Below are 23580 nucleotides of genomic sequence, written 5' to 3'. Positions count from 1 at the left end.
GGACCAAGGACATACGCTAGATGTAATTTACTTAGATTTCAGCAAAGCCTTTGACATGGTTCCTCATAGGAGGCTCTTGAACCAACTTGAGGTGCTGAAGTTAGGACCCAAAGTGGTGAACTGGATTCGAAATTGGTTGATGGATAGATGCCAAAGGATGGTGGTTAATGGAATTCGCTCGGAGGAAGAAAAAGTGAGCAGTGGTGTCACTCAGGGATCAGTGCTGGGGCCAATCCTTTTCAATATGTTTGTGAGCGATATTGCTGAAGAGTTAGGAGGAAAGGTTTGCCTCTTTGCGGATGATACCAAGATTTGTAAAAGAGTAGACACTGAGGAGGGAGTAAAAAACATGAAAAAGGATCTTCAAAAGTTATTTAGCAACTAAAATTCAATGCAAAGAAGTGCAGAGTAATGCATTTGAGGATTAGAAATCAGAAGGAGATGCTGATATGCACAGATGGGAAGAGGGACCTTGGGATGATAGTGTCTGAAGATCTAAAGGCAAAGAGACAGTGTGGCAAGGTGGTGGCTGCTGCCAGAAGGATGCTGGGCTGTATAGAAAGAGACATAGCCAGTAGAAGAAAGAAGATGTTGATGCCCCTGTACAGGTCATTTGTGAAGCCCCATTTGGAGTATTATGTTCAGTTTTGGAGATCGTATACGGCAAAGGATATAAGAAGACTTGAAGCGGTCCAGAGGAAGGCGACGAAAATGGTAGGAGGTTTGCGCCAAAAGACGTATGATGAGAGGCTAGAAGCCCTGAATATGGCTATCCTAGAGCATGGGTGTCAAACTCAGGTCACGGGTCAAATTTGGCCCGCAGGGTAATTAAACATGGCCTGCGAAAAAATACCTGTTCCTTCCCTTCCTCCATCTCATTGTCCACCAACTCTCTTCCGGCTTCCCAGTCTCACCTTCAGAGCAGCCTGCAGAGGATCGCCAGTCGGCTGTATCGATCCTAGCAGGCTACCATAGCCTCTAAAGCATGTTCCCTCTGCTGCGGTGCCGTACATCAGAGGAGGGGTGGGACTGCAGCAGAGGAAACATGCTGCGGATGCCGACGGCAGCCTGCTAGGATCACTAAAGCCGACTGGTGATCCTCTGCAGTCTGCTTTGAAGGTGAGACCGGGAAGCTGGAGGATGCTAGAAAGAAGTGGAAAACATGCAGGCTTTCAGAGGAGGGGGAGCAGGCCCTGGTGTAGAAGTACACAGAGGGAGGGAAGAAGGGGTCCAAAGAGACGTGCATATGCTGGATTGAATGTGGGGGGAGGGGAACAAATAATGGGTCTAAAAACAGAGAAGAGGTAGAGAGATGGTGGACATTGGGATGGAGGAAAGGAAGGAACAGAAAGGGAGAGACGCAAGGGATGGTGTGGAGGGGGGATAGAGATACTGGATAAGAGCATAGTTGAGAAGAGAAAGGGAGAGATGGTGGACCCTGGGGTGGTGGGGAAGGAGGGAGAGATGCTGGATGAAAAAGTAGTTGAGAAAAGGAGAGCAGGTGGGGTCCATCACTGCAGCTGTGGGGATGGAGATGAAAAAAGGAACGATGCCAGACCTCCGGGGGAGGGAAGGGAAACGGAAGGAGAGGATAGAGATGGATGGTTAGCACAGAGAAAGAAGAAAACGACAAATAGGCAGGAGACCCTGGCAAGCGAGTTATCAGACGACAACCAGAGCCTGGGACCAACATGATTTGAATAATGGCCAGACAACAAAAGATAGAAAAAATCATTTTATTTTCTGTTTTGTGATTACAATATGTCAGATTTGAAATGTATATCCTGCCAGAGCTGGTGTTAGACAGCAAGGGTGAACTAGGACCTAAAAGAGAGAAGAAAAGTATTTTTTATTTTTTTTGTTTACATCACAGAGTCGGCGTGGGGTTGAACATAAGAATTGCCGCTGCTGGGTCAGACCATGGTCCATCATGCCCAGCAGTCCGCTCCCTATACTTCTACTAAGACTAAGGGGTCCTTCTATTAAGGTGCGCATTTAGCATGTGCTAATCTTTAACCCACACTAAATCGGTTAGTGTACCTTAATAAAGGACCCCCTAAGTATCTTAATAAAAAATATGGCCCACGACTTAGCCTATGCTTTAGATTTCGACCCATTTTGTGATTGAGTTTGACAACCCTGCCCTAGAGGAAAGGAGGGACAGGAGAGATATGATTCAGACATTCAAATACTTGAAAGGTATTAACGTAGAACAAAATCTTTTCCAGAGAAAGGAAAATGGTAAAACCAGAGGGTATAATATGAGGTTGAGGGATGGTAGACTCAAGAGTAATGTAAGGAAATTTTTCTTTACGAAGAGGGTGGTTGATGCCTGGAATGTGCTCCCGAGGGAGGTGGTGGAGAGGAAAACGGTGACAAAGTTTAAAAAAAGCATGGGATGAACACAGAGGATCTCTAATCAGAAAATAATAGTAAATATTGAAGAACTAAGGTCAGTACTGGGCAGACTTGCACGGTCTGTGTCACGTATATGGTCGTTCAGTTGAGGATGGGCTGGGATGGTTTAGATGAGCTGGAGTGAGCTTCGACGGAGACTCCAGTATATGCACAGTACCGGGCAGAGCTCTGGGTTTCTGGCCCATAAATATCTAAGAAAAAGAACAATTTAAATTAAATCATTAAATTATAGAGAATGTATGTTTGGGCAGATTGGATGGACCATTCAGGTATTTATCTGCCATCATTTACTATGTTACTATGTCTGCTTGTGGCAGACCCCCTTCCTCTGCCCCTCTCAAGCGATATGCTGACTTAGGGTCCCATTCCTATGTTTGATCCGGGTTCCTTTTGTCTTACAGCTTGGCTCTTCAAAGGGACTGGACCGGATGGGCCGCCGCGTGAGCGGACTGCTGGGCATGAAGGACCTCAGGTCTGATCCAGCAGAGACATGGCTTATGTTCTTACCCTTTTGAAATCTGAGTGAAGTTCTGGCTGAACCACTATCCATGCTCTTCAATCTTTCCATGCGCACGGGAAAAGTACCCATAGACTGGAAAACAGCTAACGTAATTCCACTCCACAAAAAGGGCTGCAGAACAGAGACAGAAAATTACAGACCGGTGAGTCTTACATCCATAGTGTGCAAACTCATGGAAACACTGATCAAACAGAAACTCGACAAAATTCTAGACAAAGAAAATTTACGTGATCCACACCAACACGGATTTACCAGGGGAAGGTCCTGCCAATCTAATCTGATTGACTTCTTTGACTGGGTGACCAGTCATCTGGATGCCGGGGAGTCCCTGGACGTGATATATTTGGACTTCAGCAAAGCTTTTGATAGCGTCCCACACCGCAGGCTGTTGAACAAACTAAAATCGATGAGATTAGGGGATACATACACTACATGGGTAAGGGATTGGCTAGATGGTAGGCTTCAAAGGGTGATGGTAAACGGTACCCCCTCCAAAACGTCAGCAATGACGAGTGGAGTATCTCAGGGCTCCGTCTTAGGGCCGATTCTATTCAATTTATTCATAGGAGATTTGACCCAAGGGCTTAGAGGAAAAGCACTGTTTGCCGACGCCGCCAAACTATGCAACAAAGAAGGCAAAAACAGTGTGCCTGACTTTATGACGCAGGACCTACGGCAGCTGGAACAGTGGTCATCAACTGGGCAGCTAGGCTTCAATGCTAAAAAATGTAAAGTAATGCACCTAGGCAAAAAAAATCCACACAGAACTTACACACTAAATGGTGAAACCTTGTCCAGGACCACGGTGGAACGTGATTTAGGAGTGATCATTAGCGATGATATGAAGGATGCCAATCATGTGGAGAAGGCTTCGTCCAAGGCAAGACAAATGATGGGCTGCATCCGTAGGGGTTTTGTCAGCAGAAAACCTGAAGTCATAATGCCACTGTACAGATCCATGGTGAGACCTCATCTCGAGTATTGTGTTCAATTCTGGAGACCACACTACCGGAAAGATGTGTTGAGAATTGAGTCGGTTCAGCAAATGGCTACCAGGATGGTCTTGGGGCTCAGGGATCTCACGTATGAAGAAAGGCTAAAAAAACTGCGGATGTACTCACTGGAGGAGCGAAGAGAGAGGGGGGGACATGATTGAGACCTTTAAGTATATCACGGGGCGTATAGAGGTGAAAGATGATATCTTCAGTCTTACAGGGCCCTCGGTAACCAGAGGACACTCGCTGAAAATCAGAGGAGGGAAATTTCAAGGTGATGCTAGGAAGTACTTCTTCACCGAAAGGGTGGTCGATCATTGGAACGAGCTGCCTCAGCAGGTGATTGAGGCCAACAGCGTGTCAGATTTTAAGAGAAAATGGGATATTCACATGGGATCTATAGGGGAGTAAAAGTCAGGGAGTGGGTCATTGGTATGGGCAGACTCGATGGGCTATGGCCCTTTTCTGCCGTCAATTTCTATGTTTCTAACATTTTTCGACGTCTAGGGCTTATGTGCGCATTTGGCTCCTCTTCAAGGACTGGTGTTCCGTTCGGTTAATTGTTCCTCTGTGTGCGTCCCTGCCACACATCTTGGAGGTCTTGCAGGGCGGCCTGGAGCACGGCCTTGCCTGGTCCTCCTTGAGGGTTCAGGTGGCAGCTCTTTTGCATGGTTGATGGTTGTCGTCTCTTCCTGATGGGATCCATTTATTGAGGGTGGCAAAGTTGATTCAACCTCCAGTTCGCCCTTCTGTTCCAGCTTGGGATCTCAATCTGATGCTTTCTGTGTTGATTCGTCCTCTGTTTGAGCCCCTTGGCTCTTGCACTCTGAAGGACCTTACTTTGAAAACAGTTTGTCGTGTAGCCAATTCCTCAGTTCAGCGTGTGTCGGAGTTACAAGCCTTTTCTTGTCGTGCTCCCTTCTTGGAGTTTCCAAAGGTGTGTGTGGTGCTTTGACCTGTTCTTTCCTTCCTTCCTATGGTCATTTCTCCTTTTCATGTGAATCAGACTGTTGCCCTTCCAGTTTTGGGTAATCAGAAGGGTACTTTAGAGCAGAGGCATTTGCACAAATTGGATGTCCACAGAGTCCTCCATACTTATGTGAAACGAACTCAGGAGTTCAGGCAGTCAGATCATCTTTTTTATTCTCCTGGTGGACAGTTGTAAGGGGAAAGGTACCTCTATGGCTTCAATCACGCGCTGGATCAAAGAGACTATTGCTTTGGCATACCCTCTTTAGAAGAAAACAGTTCCGGATTTTCTCAAAGCTCATTCCATTCCACTCGGGGTCAGGCGGCATCTTGGGCTGAGTCTTATCTTGTACAGTGTGCAATCCTCACTCAGCAGGATAAACCATTCAAAACAGAACAGACCAACTTGTGACGTTCTTCAATTTTCTTTATTCAAAAACTTTTCTTTTTTCTTATCATTCTTGCTCCAATGCTCAAATGCCCGACGGGACCCGTTTCGCCAAACTGGCTTTATCAAGGGTTCCAGCAAGGAGCACTGTACAATACAATAAATTAAATTAAATTAAAGAATTAATATACATATTATCATAAATGTATATAACATCCTGAAAAACTGCATTTTAACTAATAAAATTTATATTGAATGTGCAAAAATGCAAATCCCATATAAATATTTAAATTAATCTATTACTTATCATTCAAATTAATTTATCATTCACAAATCAATACATGCCTTCATGATTACCTCAATGAATATTCAATAAATACCTCCCTGAACACAAACAATGATAAAAAGATAATAGAAACCAACATATTTGATGAATCCATATTCATATATTAAACAACTCATTTGTGATATATAAAAAATTAATTAAATAATCAAATAATTATTTCATATACATCACTAAAAACAAATCGTATGTACAAATACAAACTTTAATAAATGATAATCAACCCATAGAAATTTGACATTCTTAAAACACAATCTATCTTAAAACATATTAGCTATTAATTGATGAATAAATATAATCAATCATATATATATTCTTACACATTTTATCTAATAAATACATCATTAATATTAAAAACTATCAATAAATATACTTTTAAATATCAATAAATATTCTTTAAACACCATATCTCTAAAAAATAAACCTCTAAATATCAATTAATTAATAAATACTTATAATCAATCATGTAAATATATATACATATAATAACTATCAAATACATACATGAAATACAATAAGAAATTAAATAGTGTATTTTATAAATAGATATGTCAGTATTTAAATAATTCATGAATTAATTATCAAAAATTAATAACCAATTAAAATTTATTAATTAGTCACCTTTAACAAAATGTGAAAATCGATATTAACTTAAAAACTATATATATTTATGCCACCATATTTAAATGAAATAATTAATAATATGTCAACCTCAAGAAATATACTCCAAACACCACTTATAAATTGAAATTATATCCATTACAGATTCATTGCTTAATCTTCATTGTAACAAAGCCACGTGTGTGGTAACTATTTTTTAAGTTAATATCGATTTTCACATTTTGTTAAAGGTGACTAATTAATAAATTTTAATTGGTTATTAATTTTTGATAATTAATTCATGAATTATTTAAATACTGACATATATGTATTTGATAGTTATTATATGTATATATATTTACATGATTGATTATAAGTATTTATTAATTAATTGATATTTAGAGGTTTATTTTTTAGAGATATGGTGTTTAAAGATCGTCTTTTTTATTCTCCTGGTGGGCAGTTGTAAGGGGAAAGGTACCTCTATGGCTTCAATCGTGCGCTGGATCAAAGAGACTATTGCTTTGGCATACCCTCTTCAGAAGAAAACAGTTCCGGATTTTCTCAAAGCTCATTCCATTCCACTCGGGGTCAGGCGGCATCTTGGGCTGAGTCTTATCTTGTATCCCCAGTGGATATCTTTAAGTCTGCAGTTTGGTCTTCTCTGCATTCTTTTATGCTTCAGTACCGGGTGGACGTTCAAGTGTGTCAGGATGCTGTTTTTGGTTAGCGCGTTCCTGTGGCAGCCCTTCGGGGGTTCTGCCTGTGATAGGTACTGCTGTGGTACATCCCATCAGTCTGTGTCAGTCTGGAGGGATGATAAAGAAGGAGAAATTAGGTCTTACCTACTAATTTTTTTTCTTTTAGTTCCTCCAGACTAGCACAGAAACCATCCAGTGTTTTGTGCTGGTTGATGCGAAGAGGCTTGTTTTTCTCGGGATTGCAATCTCGTGCTTTTGTTCTTTTTGTGTTTTTTTGTTTTTTCTGGGGAGTATAAAAAGTGGTTGTGGAGCAGTGACATCTGGTTCGTCTGGCATAGCTGGTAGACTGTGGGGGTTAGTGTTGGTTATCTGTTCTGATCCTTTTCCAACAGTTGTGCTTTGTTTTGCACTGTTACTTTTATTTAAAAAAAATAAATAAAAAGAATTTTTTGTATTCTACATAGGAGCTTTAGTTTTGCTTACCTGCTTAGCTAGTCATCAGATTGGCTCTATGAGGGACTGCACAGCCCACTTGTACTGTTAGAATTCAGTGCATTCTCAGTCTCCACCTGCTGACAGAGGAGCATAAACCCATCTGCCTGTGCTAGTCTGGAGGGACTAAAAGAAAGAAAATTAGCAGGTAAGACCTAATTTCTTCTTTTTGATTGTATTAGTAAAACTGATGTGATGCTATATGAACAACATTATAACAAGTCTTGTAATAAACACACACATTGTGTCCACTGAATTTGTGATGTAAATATTCTTCCTCCCAGGGTCAGCACGAAAACTGGAACTGAGAGTTCGTCTTTTCTGTCGTAGTGTCCTATTAGACCACTGGGCAAACCGAAGTGACTCTGCATTTTGGCTAACTCGGCTCCTGAAACCATGGCCTATAGTTAATCAAGCTCGACTGCTCTATATTATCTTTGGCCCAGTCTCCTCTCTGGATGGTATGAAGGCACTTGTGTACTGTTAGAGAATGCTTTTCAAGTATATCGTAGATATCCTATAAAAGTAGTTTGTCTATTTCCTTTGGGAAGAAGGGCAAGAGCAATAAAGTCATAGTGAGAGAAGGGGACTAATTCAGTATTAGCACCCACAGCATTTTGAGAATGACTCCCATGCTCGCCCCAAGAATGCTAATTTAGGATGAACAAACTGTATTCTGTACTGCCCTCCAGACCGGCACAGACAGATGGGTTTATGCTCCTCTACCAGCAGATAGAGACTGAGAACATACTGAATTCTATCAGCAGTACAAGTGGGCTGTGCAGTCCCTCTTAGAATCGGTCTGTTCTCAGTCTCCAGCAGGTGGAAGTGGTAAGCCTGTGCAGTCCTGTTAGGCCGTTAGGTTGTGGCTGTTGGAAGGAATAGGAGGTGTCCTTTTTCTGATCCTGTTCTTGTCCAAACAGAGGTTGGGTCCCGTGGAAGGCCTTTTTTTGTCCTCAGGGGTGTCACACTTGGGTTGCCAAGTTCCTCCCCCCTTTTCCCCCCCTTCCCCCTTCATGGTAGTGGTGCCTCAGGTGTACGCCTTGCCTGAGGGCACTGACTACAGCTTAGAGAGTCAGTGAAGATTGCTCCTTTAATTTAAAATAAATTAAAAAAGAAGCAGACAGAGCGATTCACAGTGTTTGTGCTGGTCTGAAGGGAGACTTTTAATTCATATTTTTTTCTTTCTCTAGTTGATTGTTTTTTGTCAATTGGGCCTGCCTAGCAGTTTTCACAATGATCACTTCTAGGACAAAGAAGTGCTCAGTGTGCTCCCGCCGAGGCCTTAACGATGCCAGCGTGTGTAGTTTCTCTTCTTGGATACGCAAAGAGGAATCCTCGTCAAGGTCAGCTTCGCGAACTGGCAGGAAGGATTCCCCGGAAGCAGTGAGGGCAGTCAGCCATGGGCGAGGAGGTCCGGGTTTCCCTTACCTCTGACGGTTCCGGAAATTCCCTAGCTGTCACATCAGCTGGCAATGGGGAGGCCTAGGGTTCCCTTACCATCAGAGGCAATATTTATTTATTTATTTGGTTTTATATCCCTTCCTCTCAAGAGAGCTAAGAACGGGTTACAAGTATACATACGTAACAAAGCAAAGTAAAAAAAAAAACATAGCATGACGAGCATTGTGTGCCAAACATAGGTTGGCAGCTTAGCATGGCAAACATAGTTTAACATATACAAACTTAGCATAGGATGGCAAACAGCATGACAAAGTTAAAAAGAACCCAAGGTAAAAAAAAACCCAATTAAAATACTTAGAAAGATATCAGTTCAAAAAAATTTGTATATATTTCTAGGGGGGATGTCTTTCTTTGAATAAAATTACTGTTACCAAAAAAATTAATAAATTTTTGGTTAGCGTTGCAGTGTCGTGTCGGAGTTTTCTGGGGATTCCCTTTTCATACACTTCTGAACATTTGCAGGGCATTTGGGCATTTAATTTTGTTGGGTTTTATGTTTTGATTTATCACGAATCTACAACATTTTCTGTTAAGGATTTCATTTTTCTCCAGAGACAAAAAGGAGATATGCAGGCACACTTGTTGGTGAAGTCCTCTGACTAAGCCTGTGTGTTGGTGCTCTTCTCTAGCTATCTAAGCTTTTGGCTTACTAAGCATTTGCAGGATGCCCTACACCTGGAGCCCCTCTCTTCGTCCTGTCAGTTTTTTCTTCAACCGCTCCTGTACAGTCACAGCTCTTCCCTCTTAACTCCTCAGGAAAAAGAAAGCCAAAAGGCTTTCTAGCCTTTAGGGCATTAGTTCTTTCCATTAAATTTAGAAAAAAAGAAAACCTCTCGCAGAAAAAAATTATACAATATATTGACGTACAATATGTATGGTTTTAAAAACCACCTAAATACTGCAGGCTTTAAGACCACATAAACATCCTTTTTTTCCTTCAAGGCTGACACCATGGACAGCAGCTCTCTTTCTTCCTTCGCACTGGAACTGTGACGAAGGCGTCAAAGCTGCCAATGTCACCGCTTGCTCCTTCCCTCCAGGGCCCTGTCTCAGTACTACCGGGGGAGGGAAGCTCAGCACCACCGACACTGGCAGAGAAGGAAAAAACCGGCAGTTGTTGCAGGACATAAAAAGAAGCCTATCCAGAGGGGTGATACTCCCTCTCCACCAGTGGCAACTTTAGTAGCATGTCCCTCACAGAAAGACATGGGGATGCCACTGTTAACAGTGGATGTTTCTGGGAAGGCTCTCGGGGGCTCAGTATTGGCCTTATGGTCCTCTCCCAGCTCCTTGCTGAAAGATTTGGCTGCAACTTTGAAAACCAAATCAAAATCAGCAAAAACCCATGCTAAGACTAAATGGGTTGCCTCTCCAGTTCCTTTGGACCACGATCAGGTACCACCTAAACGTCTTGCTCTGCCTGTTTTAGCTCCAGAAACTCCTTTTCAGGGTTCTGAGTCTATTCAGTCACTTTCTAATTTTTTTAATCTTTTACAAAAGTTTATGTAGGTTAGTGCTGTTTTACTTCAGCCTTCCTTTCCTGCTCCTGCTATTCCTCTCCTCGAAGCACACCAGTGCTGTGCTTGTGTGGAACAGCTTTCATCAGAGAATCCTGTTTTATCAATCTCTTTTAGTATTCCTCAGTGCATGAATTGGTGTCCCTGCACTCCCATCTGTTCATCTCCAGCGCAGGCAGATTCTCCTAAAGATTGATCAGATCATGATGATGTCCTTATATCAAACCTTAACCAGCTTTCTTTACCTCTGTTGCAGCCAATCCCAACAAAGGAGTTTTTCTTATCCTAAGTTCTTACAAAAAGTTTATACTCTTCTGAGTCTTCATCAGGCCTCTGTGCTCTTAGGCAGTAAGGATTTTCAAGCTATCCTTCAGTCCTATAAAGCTCCATCAAAGGAAATTATTTCATTGCCAGTACATCAGATATTACAAGAACTACAACTGGCTAAATGGCAAAAACCCCTATCAGTCTCCACAGCTTCTCAGAGACTTGAATTAAAATACAAGGGGTAAGAGGCACTTAGTCATGACCTCACCATTCCATGGTCCCGGAGTCAGCTATTAAGAAATCAAAAGCATCAAAATTTCCTGCTACTGCTCCCTCAGGAAAAGATTGTTGTCTCCTGGATTCTGCTGACCGCAAAGTATCTCAGGACTCCTTTCATCTAGGATTATGGCTCATCAGCTTCAAATCCTACATTTTCAACATCTAATCCTTCAACAACTTGATCCTGCTTCTCCTGAGGCCATTCCAAATCTTCATATAGCACTTCAGGAGTCTACTTACAACTTAATTGGAACCAACTAAGATGCCTATGATATGATGACTAGAACTGTGGCAGTGGCAGTGGCTAAAGCTGCCCGATGCACAGCATGGCAAAGAGAATCAGACCTCAGAGATGGCCTCCATGACAGGTTGGCAAATGCTCCCTGTTTGGGAGACAGCTTGTTTGGGGAAAAAATGCAAGCTACAGTCTCAAAACTTAGAGAGGATTCCTCGGCATCTCCACTGTGATGAAGGTGTCTAGGCAGCAAACTTGTCTCGGTACAGCTGGGGGAGGGAAGCTCAGCACCACCAACGCCGGCAGAAAAGAGAAAAACCAGCATTTGCGGCAGGAACAAAGAGAAGCCTATGTAGAGAGGTGATACTCCTTCTCCACCGGCGGCAATTTTAGGGGCGCATCCCACACAGAGAGGCACTGGGATGCCGCTGTTTGCAGTGAATATTTTTGGGAAGGCTCCCGGGGGCTCAGTTTTGGCCTTATGGTCCTCTCCCAGCTCCTTGCTGAAATATCAGATTGCAACTTTGGAACCACTACCATACTCAGTGTTCTTCAGCACATTCCTCAGCTTGCAGCAGAGTTATTTCTTCTTCTTCTTCTTCTTCAAAACAATGCTATAGAAAAGGTACCACTCCTTCAAATAAATCAGAAGTTTTATTAAAATTTTTTCCTAATTCCTAAGAAGACGCAAGGTCTCTGTCCGATCCTTGATCTCAGACTTCTCAATGCCTGCCTCAAGAGGAAAAGGTTCAGAACGATCTACTTTTTAGCATTTCTTCCCTTACAGAAACAACATTATTGGTTAGCTTCCTTATTCTCATATTTCCATTCATCCTTCCCACTGGCACTTTCTACTCTTCAAGTTTCTCAGCATACATTTCTAGTACAAGTCCTGGCCTATCATCAGCACCACAGGTGTTCACAAAGTGCCTAGCTGTAGTAGCGGCACATTTGTGAAAACAGCACCATATAGTGTTCCCTTACCTACACGATTGGCTTTTGGTAGCCCATGCCAAAGACCGTCTGCTACTCACCATTCAAACCACAGTGCACACCTGGCAAATACTGGGTTTCAGTATCAACTCCGAAAAGTCTAAACTAACTCCAGTTCGTTCCCTCATGTTTATTGGAGCACTTTTTAAACACAATATCTGCAAGGGCCTATCTTCCTCAGGAAAGACATCGGGCCATAATCATGCTAGCAGGCAATCTTCTTCCCTACCAGCTTGAACTAAACGACACCTTTTAGGCCACATAGCAACATCGCTTTCGCTGGTGCCACATGCCAGACTCCACATGCATCCACTACAGTGGCACCTGTAGCTACACTGGAATCAACGCCTTCATCCACTTTCAAAGCTGATTCCTCTGCCTTCAAAGTTCAAAGATTCTCTCCTGTGGTGGATTCATTCCACCTTCCTACAAAAAGGATATCTGTTCCAACTTCCACCTCCGCTAATTACCATAACAACCAATGCTTCCAACCCGCACCTCAACAGCCTCAAAACTCAGGGTCAGTGGTCAACAAACGAAAAGACCCTGCATATCAATCACTTAGAACTCCGAGCAATTATTACGCTCTTCAGGCCTTCTATCTGTGGATTTCCAAAAGAAACATTCTTGTTCAGACGGACAATCAAGTGGCTAGGTTTTTATGTCAACAAGCAGGGAGGCTCAGGGTCCCTCTAACTCTGTAGTGAAAGCTTACCATCTATGGAACTACGCTCTTTCTCTTCAAGCAGACCTTCATGCAGTCTATATTCCAGGTGAACACAATATCATGGCAGACTCCTTCAGCAGGAAACTCGATCCTCACAAGTGGACCCTAAATCCTACTATTTTATACAACAATTTCCAACAATGTGGGACTCACCAGGTGGATCTTTTCGCTTCTCAGATCAATGCTCAGTGCAGCCTGTTTTTGCTTCCGATATCCAGCTCCACGAGCAAGAGATACGTTTTCCATTCCATGGGGGGCACAATCTTCTCTATGTTTTCCTACTGTTTCCTCTCATTTCCAGAGTTCTTCAGAAGGTTTCCGCAGACAAGGTGCAACTCATACTCATTGCACCCCGGTGGCCCAGACAGATAGAATAACCATTTCTCCTGGATCTTCTGGATGCTCCTCCAATTCCTTTAGGGGACCTTCCTTCTCTCTCAGCAGAACACCTAACTACTGCATCCCAATATCTGCAGTCTCACGGCTTGGAAATTGAGAGATTATTCCTAACCAACCTTCCTTTCTCGCAATCAGTAAAGTCACTTCTGCTTGCAGCAAAATGACCTTCCACTAGAAAATCTTATCAGGCTAAATGGAAGCATTTTTCCTTATGAGCACATGCTCATAGTCAAGATCCTCTTCATTGCCCACTAGATTATATCTTCACATATCTTCTACACTTGTCAGACTCCGGCCTAAAGACAATCTCTGTAAGATTTCATTTGGCAGCCATCTCGGCTTACCACAGCACCCTCTCATTTCTTGCTTTATGAGAGCTCTTACCAATTTTAGACCTCCACTGACAGATCCTCCTCCATCTTGGGACCTTAATGTAGTCTTAGAACAATTGATGAAGGACCCTTTTGAGCCACTGGGATCTACATCTCTTACCTTTCTCTCCTGGAAAACAGCCTTTCTTACAGTGCTCACATCAGCTAGGAGAGTTAGTGAGCACTAGTCACCTATTATCCTTATTTACAATTTTTTCCAAATAAAGTGCAATTACGGACTCATCCAAAATTTCTTTTCAAGATGGTTTCGGAATTCCATCTTAATCAAACCATCACTTTGCTGTCGTTTCTTCCACCTTCTCACTCGTCTGCAACAGAAGAGTACTTTAATACATTAGATTGCAGGAAGAGCACTTCTTTTTTACCTTAAGGAGACTTCTCATTTCCACAAATCCAGCCAACTATTCATTTCCTACAATCAAGTTACCCATGGCCACCCAGCAGCTAAAAGAGCTATATCATCATGGATCACACACTGCATCCTTTTTTGTTGCACAAGAGCTCATATATAGCCCCCTAGTTCAAATAGGGCAAATAAACTACAAGCTACAGCTGCTTCAATAGCAAACTTGAAATCAATCCCAATTCAGGATATCTGCAGAACGTCTTCAGTGCATACATTTACAAAGCACTATTGTTTAGACCAAAGCTTAGCACAAGACGTTTGTTTTGGACAATAAGTCATGTAATTTATTTGCATTGTAATTTATATCCACCACCCATCTGCTTTTTCAGCTTGGGATTCGCCAACAAGTGTGCCTACATATCCCATGCTTGTCTCTGGAGAAAGCAAAGTTGCTTACCTGTAACAGGTATTCTCCGTAGTCAGGAATACAGCCACTCTTGCCCGTCACCGTCCCCTCATCTTGACTTGTTATATTGCTAGAGACAAAACTGACAGGATGAGGGGAGGGGTTCCAGGTGTAGGGAATCCTGCACATGCTCAGTAAGCCAAAAGCTTACTATAGCTAGGGGAGAACACTGACACACAGGCTCAGTCAGAGGATTTCACCAGAAAGTGTGGCTGCATTCCCCTGCTGTCTATGGAGAACACCGTTACAGGTAAGCAACTTTGCTTTCTGTCTCAGACAAAAGATAGGTTTGTGAAATCAGCATAGCATTTTGATTCCTGATGCAGGCCTTAGCAGTTGAGTCTTTTTTATGTCATCCATTGAGTTCTTTAATAAAGGCATTTAAACATGACTTTCGCCATCCAGTTTGTCTCCATCACTGTTGCAAAAAGGGCAAACAGAATGCTAGGAATGATTAAGAAGGGGATCATGAATAGATCTGAAAATATTATGCCGTTATACCAGGCCATGGTATGCCCCCACTTGGAATACTGCGTCCAACACTGGTTGCCGTACATGAAAAAGGACATAGTACTACTGGAAAGGGTCCAGAGAAGAGTGACAAAATGGTTAAGGGGCTGGGGGAGGCTAGAGAAACTGGGCCTTTTCTCCCTTGAAAAGAGAAGACTGAGAGGGGACATGATCGAAACATTCAAGATATTGAAGGGAATTGACTTAGTAGAGACAGAGAGATTGTTCACCCTCTCCAAGGTGGAGAGAATGAGAGGGCACTCACTTAAATTAGAAGGGAAAAGATTCCATACAAACATAAGGAAGTTCTTCACCCAGAGAGTGGTAGAGGTCTGGAACGCTCTCCCGGAGGCTGTTATAGGGGAAAGCACCCTTCAGGGATTCAAGACAAGGTTGGATAAGTTCCTACTGGAACAGAACATACGCAGGTAAGGCTAGACTCAAATAGGGCACTGGTCTTTGACCTAAGGGCCGCCACGTGAGCGGACTGCTGGGCACGATGGACCACTGGTCTGACCCAGCAGCGGCAAATCTTATGTTCTTATGGGGAGTCCAATGGCTGGACATTGGTGAACCAGGAAGCAGTGAAGATTGAATTGGGCTCTTCTGATCTGCAGATGCCATGTATGATTTGTTGCAGTCTTCAGCTAAGTCTTTGGTCTTGGGAGTGACTACTTGATGTACCTTGTGGCTCTGTGGCTGATCAACGGATTCGACCTTGAAATCTAAGCTCATGATTTCCCTTTAAGGGTTTTTTTCTCTTTGGAGAGGAATTGGATAAGTTGGTTCACAGTTTAGGAGACTCCAAAATGCCTCGATTGCCAGAGGATAAGTGTCAGCAGTTCGATAGGGGAGGTTCTGGCTGAGGTCGATTCTGAGAGTTCGGGCAGGGTAACTTCTGTGGCCTTTTCTTCCAGGAGCTGTTTCTTCCAGCATATGCAGTCCTTTTGGGGTGCACGCCGAGGAGGCCGTGACTCTTCCAGTCTCTCTTCTTCTCAACCTGTACAATGACAATGTTCAGGTCCTTCCCCCGGTTTCAGTGGGAGCCCATTTGAAGTACTTTTACCGGGGGTGGATCGAGATCACAGCAGATCAGAGTGTCCTGGAGGTGGTCCACGATGGATATGCTCTCATGTTTGATTGGCCTCTGCCAGATCTTTTCCTTTCCTCCCCTTGTCGTTTCCTGTGGAAGAAAAGAGCGTTTCGTCAAACTCTGTTGCTCGATATCAAGGCAGTAATTCCGGTGCCCCCTAAGGAGATCTGCACTAAATGATATTCCATTTACTTCATAGTGCCCAAGAAAGAGGAATCTTTCCACCCCATTTTGGATTGCAAAATGGTGAACAGAGCACTTTGGGTCACTTTTTATATGGAGACCCTAAGGTCCTTGATCCTGGCTGTTCAACCTGGGGAGTTTCTCACTTCTTTCAACCTGTGAGAGGCGTACCTCCACATTCCCATTTGGGAGTCTCATCAGCAGTTCCTTCGCTTTGCAGTTTGAGGACGGCACTTTCAGTTTTGTGCACTTCCGTTTGGTCTGATGTTGACTAGGGGGTACAGGCTCTATTCAGCGTGCTTTGAGAAGATGTGATATTTCTTGGTTGAAAATTTGAATTTGGGAGGGTTGTGATGAACAAATTTTTATTTTTCAAAAACTTGGAATTGTGTGTAGGCGAAGTCTGTAACCATATTGCAGGATAGAGAAAACCCAGGAATCTGTGGTAATTTTGGACCACTGATGGTGATAATAGCAAAGCCTTCCTCCCACTGGTTCCAAGTGTTGCAGATTGGGGCTATAGTCAAAAACTGTTATGTTGGTGGAGTTGATTTTGATGACTTCCTATCCCTTGGTCGTTGCTTCGTGAATTGATGAGTATGTTGTTTGTTGTAATAGTATTTTCCATAATTGTTTCTAGGCTGGTTATATTTCCTGTATGATCGGAATTGCATTCTGTTAGAGCAATTGTTATAACACTTTGAAGAATTTTGAGATTGTTCTATGTTATCTTAAGACAATGTTTGCAATGTAGTATCATTTTCCTTCAGTTTAATAAAAATAACCTCCACTTTTTCATCAAAGAGGTCATTGTTGGTCAGCGGTCTCAAACATGCGGCCCGCAAGCCACATGCGGCCCTCCAGGGACTATTTTGCGGCCCACGATCTGTCCTCGCCTAAAGCAGGGGTCCCCAATCTGGCTGGCCCGGAAGTTCCTCCCCGACGATAGAATGGACTTCGGGTGGCATGAATTGGTCAGCCCCGCGCTGGGGAAGATAAGCAGGGAGAGTTATGACCTCTGCGCTGGCCTGTTCCCTGATTGTGGCGGCGGCAGCCTGTTCCCGATTGCGGCAGTGGCGGCCTGTTACTTGATTGCGGCGGTGGCGGCCTGTTCCCCAATGGTGGTGGCTTGGGGGAGGGCAGGGAGAAGTAAAGAAAGAAAGGGGGGACAGGGAGACAGAAAGAAAGAAGGGAAACGGGACACAGACAGAAAGAGGCATGGAGAGAGAAAGACAGAAAGAAAGGGCGGGCATGGAGAAAGAAAGAAAGGGGGCACGGAGAGAGAGAGAAAGACAGACATAGAAAGAATGGGGGCATGGATAGAGAAAGAAAGAAGGGGGCAGGGTGAAAGAAATAAAAAGTTGGGGAAGGGAAGGAGACAGATGCCAGACCAGGGGAAAGGAAGGAAGGAGGGAGGGAGAGAAAGGAAAGAAAGAGATGTCAGACCATGGAAATAGGGACAGAAGAAGAGAGAGATAGAACGGAAGGTAAGACATGGAAACGTAGATTTTGAAAAGAAAGCAGAAAAATTGAATATTAAGTTAATGCCAAAGATGGATGCAACTTCGTTATAGCAAATTACAGGGACTGTCTATAAACAATAGTCAGTAAAAGGCTATGTGTATAATGGGAGACTGACTATATAATAAAGAAACTACCAGTGTGGAGAAAATGAATAACTCATTAGCTGTACGCTCAGAGAAATGAAACTCTGAAGAGGGGGTGAGAACCTCCTCTTGGGGTAAGATTTTACCATCCAATCATTGCATATGTTTCATGAAAAAACACTCTCTGAACACTGGTAAAACGTGTATTGATAATTAGACTTGCTTGTAAGGCTGGCGTAAATATTCAAATTTCTTATGCCACAAATCTCACTGGATTGCTAGTTTGGAACACTTATCTTGTAAGTATAGCTCTCAGGGGTCTCAACGCGGCCCCGTTTCGTGTTCTGCTTCAGGAGACCCAGAAACACTTAATTGAACGATGTACTCATTGAGACTCTGTACAACAGTAACAGCTTTCCATGAGAAAATCTAAAATACAAAAATTTAAATCAGAACCACACAAACCGTAGAAAAATATACTTAAATAGTCTACGCTGTGGGAAAAGTTAATGTCTTATTGGCAAAGATGAGGCGGGAAACACAAGAAAATTCAAAAAAGTGCATACCAATTGCAAAGTTCCAAGCAACAGAGAGCCCTGCCTGCCTCACCCGATTTAAAGCAAAGGGGAGGGAGGGGGAGGGGAGCTCTGTATGCAAACGTGATGACATCAAACGTGAAAAAAGTTACAGCTGTGGGTGAACAACTGTCACTGTAAATAAAGATGATTGAAAAAACTGTAAAAAATGAAAAAATGTAAAAAGATATTTGTGAAAAGTCCCAAACGCATCAGAGAAAAGTCACCCATTCTATTTCATTGTTAAGTCCTTGAGGGTGCAAAGTATTAAGTTCGTGTATCCATTTCTGTTCCTTTCGCCAGAGTAGCTTAGCTGTGTCACCACCTCTCGTGGTAACAATGGTGTCTAATACTGAGAATTTCAAATCCGCTAAAACATGCCGGCGTTGAAGCCAGTGAAGAACCAACGGGGCTTCTTGTATGCCTGACTTAATTCTGCTGATGTGCTCAACAATCCGAGTTTTGACACTGCGGGTGGTGCAGCCCACATACAGTAGGCTGCACGGACATTGAATTACGTAAACCACTTGTTTAGAGTTGCAGTCCGAAGCCCTCAGCGTGTGTTTTTTCTTTATGTGAACATTCATCTCTTGCAGGGAAACACTGTATTGGCATATTTTGCAATGCCCACACGGGTGATGACCACCCGCGGTGGCAGGGACTTCATTAGAGGGACTGACGAACTGAGAGTGAACCAATCTCTGTTTAAAATTCTGATTCCTAGAAAATGCAAAACGAGGAAGTTCTTGAAATTCCTGATGTATCTGTAAAATGTGCCAATGTTGTTTGATGATCCGTTTAATTTGAAACGCTAAGTGTGAATATGATAACACACACACTAAAGACTGTTCATTAGATTTAGGATGGGATTCTAACAACAGCTCACAGTTGGCATATAGCCCCTTTTGTAGGCTTTTCGAATAACTGTAGTGGGATACCCCTTCTCCCGGAACCTCTCTTTCATAGCTTCTGATTTGGCAATATAATCCTTCACAGAGGTGCAGAGCCTACGAAGCCTCAGAAACTGCCCTGCTGGGATGTTATCCCGCAAGTGCCTGGGATGAAAGCTATCATATTGTAGGAGGTTGTTCCGATCAGTTGGCTTGCGGTATATGCTAGTTTGGAACCTTCCATCCACCATAAAAATGTTGATGTCCAGGAATGGCACTTGATAACAATCCTTGGTCATGGTAAACTTTAAATTGACATCACAGTTTGTGTGGTTCTGATTTAAATTTTTGTATTTTAGATTTTCTCATGGAAAGCTGTTACTGTTGTACAGAGTCTCAATGAGTACATCGTTCAATTAAGTGTTTCTGGGTCTCCCGAAGCAGAACACGAAACGGGGCCGCGTTGAGACCCCTGAGAGCTATACTTACAAGATAAGTGTTCCAAACTAGCAATCCAGTGATATTTGTGGCATAAGAAATTTGAATATTTACGCCAGCCTTACAAGCAAATCTAATTATCAATACATGTTTTACCAGTGTTCAGAGAGTGTTTTTTCATGAAACATATGCAATGATTGGATGGTAAACTCTTACCCCAAGAGGAGGTTCTCACCCCCTCTTCAGAGTTTCATTTCTCTGAGCGTACAGCTAATGAGTTATTCATTTTCTCCACACTGGTAGTTTCTTTATTATATATAAAGATGGATGCAAGGCAGAAAGTGAAGACGGAGAGAAAACCAATCAAAGGACAAGAAGGCCTTGGAAACATAGTTAAATGCACAGAAAAATAAAGTCACCAGGTAGGGAAAATGATTTTATTTTCAATATAGTGATTGAAATGTGTCAGTTTTGAGAAAGGAAAGATATTAAACTTTAAATGTGAGGGCTGCAGAAAAAAATAGGGTACTTGGAAGGCCGCAGAAAAAATAGTTAATGACAATTTTGCATAAGGTAAAACTCTTTATAGTTTATAAATCTTTCCTTTAACTGTTAAAGGAAAGATTTATCAACTATAATGAGTTTTACCTCATGCAAAGTTGTCATTTCTTTAATAAGACATTAACTATTTTTTCTGCGGCCCTCCAAGTACCGACAAATCCAAAATGTGGCCCCGCAAAGGGTTTGAGTTTGAGACCACTGTTGTTGGTACATAGTGCATTTGCTAGTTTGTCATGAGCCTCCTTTAAGCCAGGCCATTCTTCTAGCTGTTATGGCTATTGCATCTGCTTTAGAAGCGGTATTATACGAATCAAAGGATGTGTGCATAAGATATTTTGTGCATTCATGTAAGTCCTGTATAACAGGTGATTGATCCATAAATTCTAGCAATTCAAATAAAATACAGTTTGTAATCTTTCCCAGGTGGCGCATTAGAAAAAGAATAAATATTTTTGGAACGTTTGAGTGCAGATTCCACTATTACTGATTGTTGATAGGATAGCTGTAATTTGTTGTGCCCTAAGGCTTGCTGTATTTTATGTTTCTTTTTTTTGCAACTTCTGCAATTTTATTTGACAACATTTATGCAATATTTTTCTTAATTATCCAAAATTTGAGTCCAATTCAGTGTTGTCATTAAATTATACTAGAGAAAACAAAAAGCCTTCAATTTTTTTCTTGCTTAGTGACTTTCTTCCACCAGAAGGTATCAAACTGAACAGTGAAAAACTATCTCTGCATCTCTGGAGTTGGAAATGGCATTAATATAACTGGCTACAAGTTCATGATCTGCAAACCCTGATGTTAGAGGCAGATCTAGATATTGTTGCTATCACAGAGACATGGTTCAGTGAATCACATGGATGGGATGCAAACATACTGGGATATAATCTTTTTAGGAAGGACAGAGAAGGTCAAAAAGGTGGCGGAGTAGCTCTCTATGTAAAGATCAATATTCAAGCGACTGAAATGCAAGGGACCTGGGGGAGAGGAAAAAGCGATATGGATCGCTCTGAAAAGAGAAGATGGAATTTCTATCTACGTGGGTGTAGTCTACAAACCTCTGACTCAATCGCAGCAAATTGATATGGATCTGATTGTGGATATCCAAAAGTTTGGAAGGAAAGAGGAGGTGCTGCTGTTGGGAGATTTCAACCTGACGGATGCGGACTGAAATGTTCCGTCTACGGAATCAGAAAGAAGTAGGGAGATTGTGGATGCCTTTCAAGAGGCTCTGCTCAGACAAATGGTGATGGAACCCACGAGGGAACAAGCAATATGGGATCTGGTCCTCACAAATGGAGAGACTATCTCTAATATTCGAGTGGGTGCTTACCTGGGAAGTAGCGATCATCAAACGGTTTGGTTTGATATAACGGCTAAAGTGGAGAGCGGCCGCATGATACTTTAAGTCGTAGATTTCAAACGTATAGACTTTAATGCAATGGGAGTGTACCTGAAGAATAAGCTGTTAGGATGGGAGGACATAAGAGAAGTGGAAAGACAGTGGTCTAAGCTGAAAGGAGCGATAAAAATGGCTACGGACCTTTATGTGAAGAAAATAAATAAAAACAAGAGAAAAAGGAAGCCGATATGGTTCTCCAAACTAGTGGCGGAGAAAATAAAGGCGAAAGAGTTGGCGTTCGTGAAATATAGAAAAACCCAAGAAGAGGAGAGCAGAAAGGACTACAGGGTGAAACTGAAAGAAGCCAATAGAGAGATACGTCTGGCGAAAGCACAGGCGGAAGAACAAATGGCTAAAAATGTAAAAAAGGGAGACAAAAATTTTTTCAGATATATTAGTGAAAGGAGGAAGATGAAAAATGGAATTGCTAAACTAAAAGATGCTGGGAACAGATATGTGTAGAGTGATGAGGAAAAAGCAAATGTGCTAAACAAATACTTCTGTTCTGTGTTCACAGAAGAAAATACTGGAGAAGGACCGAGATTTTCTGGCAAAGTTATACGAGAAAATGGAGTAGATTCTGTGCCATTCACGGAGGAGATGTACAGTCAACTCCACCTAAGTGCACGTCAGTTAAGCGCACGCTTCGGTTATCCGCACCTGACCTCCAATGTCCCGGGTTTTTTTACATTAAAGTCAATGGATGTAAACTCCGGATATTTGCAATTCTGATAAGCACACAATAATCCGCTTATGTGCACTGAGGTCATAGGGCCAACCTCTATTCTTTCACGTTACGTTCACTCCGGTTAAATACAATCACGTTCTGACGTGAATGAGCCACGTGTTTCGGAACTGCAGCCTAGGCCTGGCAAGGTGTTTGAACTTCTGGAACTGCACCATGGCATCGTGTGGACAAAAATCATTGTCTTTGACTGAACCTGTCGATGTCTTAAAGAGACTTGATCAAAGGGAGAGTCAGGTCTCTATTGCAAAATTTCTCGGATTTATAAAAAAAAGCAAGCGATATTGAAAGACTGGCAAAACAACAGCAATCCTACCAGAAAACGCAAAAGAATTGGGAAGGCTGGAGACGTTGAACAAGCGTTGTTTCAACGGTTTGCTGAAGCTAGAAGTCAACAACTGCCAATCAGTGGACCTCTGCTAATGGAGATAGCAGCACAGTTATCTGAAGAACTGGACGTAGAAGACTTCAAAGCGACAAATGGATGGTTAGAGAGGTGGAAAGTTCATAATGGCATAAAATTTAAGAAGCAGCATGACGAAAAACAAGATGAGGATGAGTTGGGTGCAGAAAGATGGGTCATGGAAGACCTAGCAGTCTAGCAGACCTAGCAGTCTATGTCGGTTTTTCATCCACTTTACATATAGCTTTTTCCAAATTAATCTCTGCTCCTGACGAAGTGGCGAAACGGAGCTCTATCGAGTGGTGATTCATAGAGTGGTGATATTCATTAGTGACTCTTAAAGTTGTGATATGTTAGGATATTCTTGATTGGGCTCTATCTGAGCCGTTGTGTGTCTGTACATGTGTGAGTGTTTAGCATTTGAAGTTACGTATTTATTATTTATTATTTTTGCTTGGTGCATGTGTGTATGTTTGTGGTGCTTTTCAGCTCATGGACTCCAATTGTTATCATTTACATTACGTATGGTTAGTGAGGAATTGCACTTGCACTTTAAACGATAAGACCCCAATAATGGATTGTTAGTGAGGACCTGTATTTGCACTTTATATTTATATTTACACTGTTTTCTATGGTGCTACAGGTTGTACTCCCACTTT

At 42.4% G+C, this 23580-nt stretch overlaps 1 protein-coding gene across 7 annotated transcripts in view; it reads left to right on the top strand.

Annotated features, from left to right (window-relative positions):
• Window positions 1-23580, top strand: part of FBXO47 (F-box protein 47) — a 137234-nt gene that overhangs the window by 56193 nt on the left and 57461 nt on the right. For 6 of the 7 annotated variants that reach the window (XM_033918340.1, XM_033918335.1, XM_033918337.1 and 3 more), the window contains one exon: window positions 7711-7887. The exons of the other annotated variant lie outside the window; for it this stretch is intronic. In XM_033918340.1, coding sequence (XP_033774231.1) covers window positions 7711-7887 — 177 coding nt within the window. The remainder of the gene's footprint in view (window positions 1-7710; window positions 7888-23580) is intronic. 7 annotated transcript variants of the gene reach the window in all.

The sequence above is a fragment of the Geotrypetes seraphini genome, chromosome 13 (assembly GCF_902459505.1).
Source record: "Geotrypetes seraphini chromosome 13, aGeoSer1.1, whole genome shotgun sequence".
Lineage (NCBI taxonomy): Eukaryota > Metazoa > Chordata > Amphibia > Gymnophiona > Dermophiidae > Geotrypetes > Geotrypetes seraphini.
The sequence above is the reverse complement of the archived record's forward strand: the minus strand, read 5'-3'. Positions and strand labels throughout refer to the sequence as shown.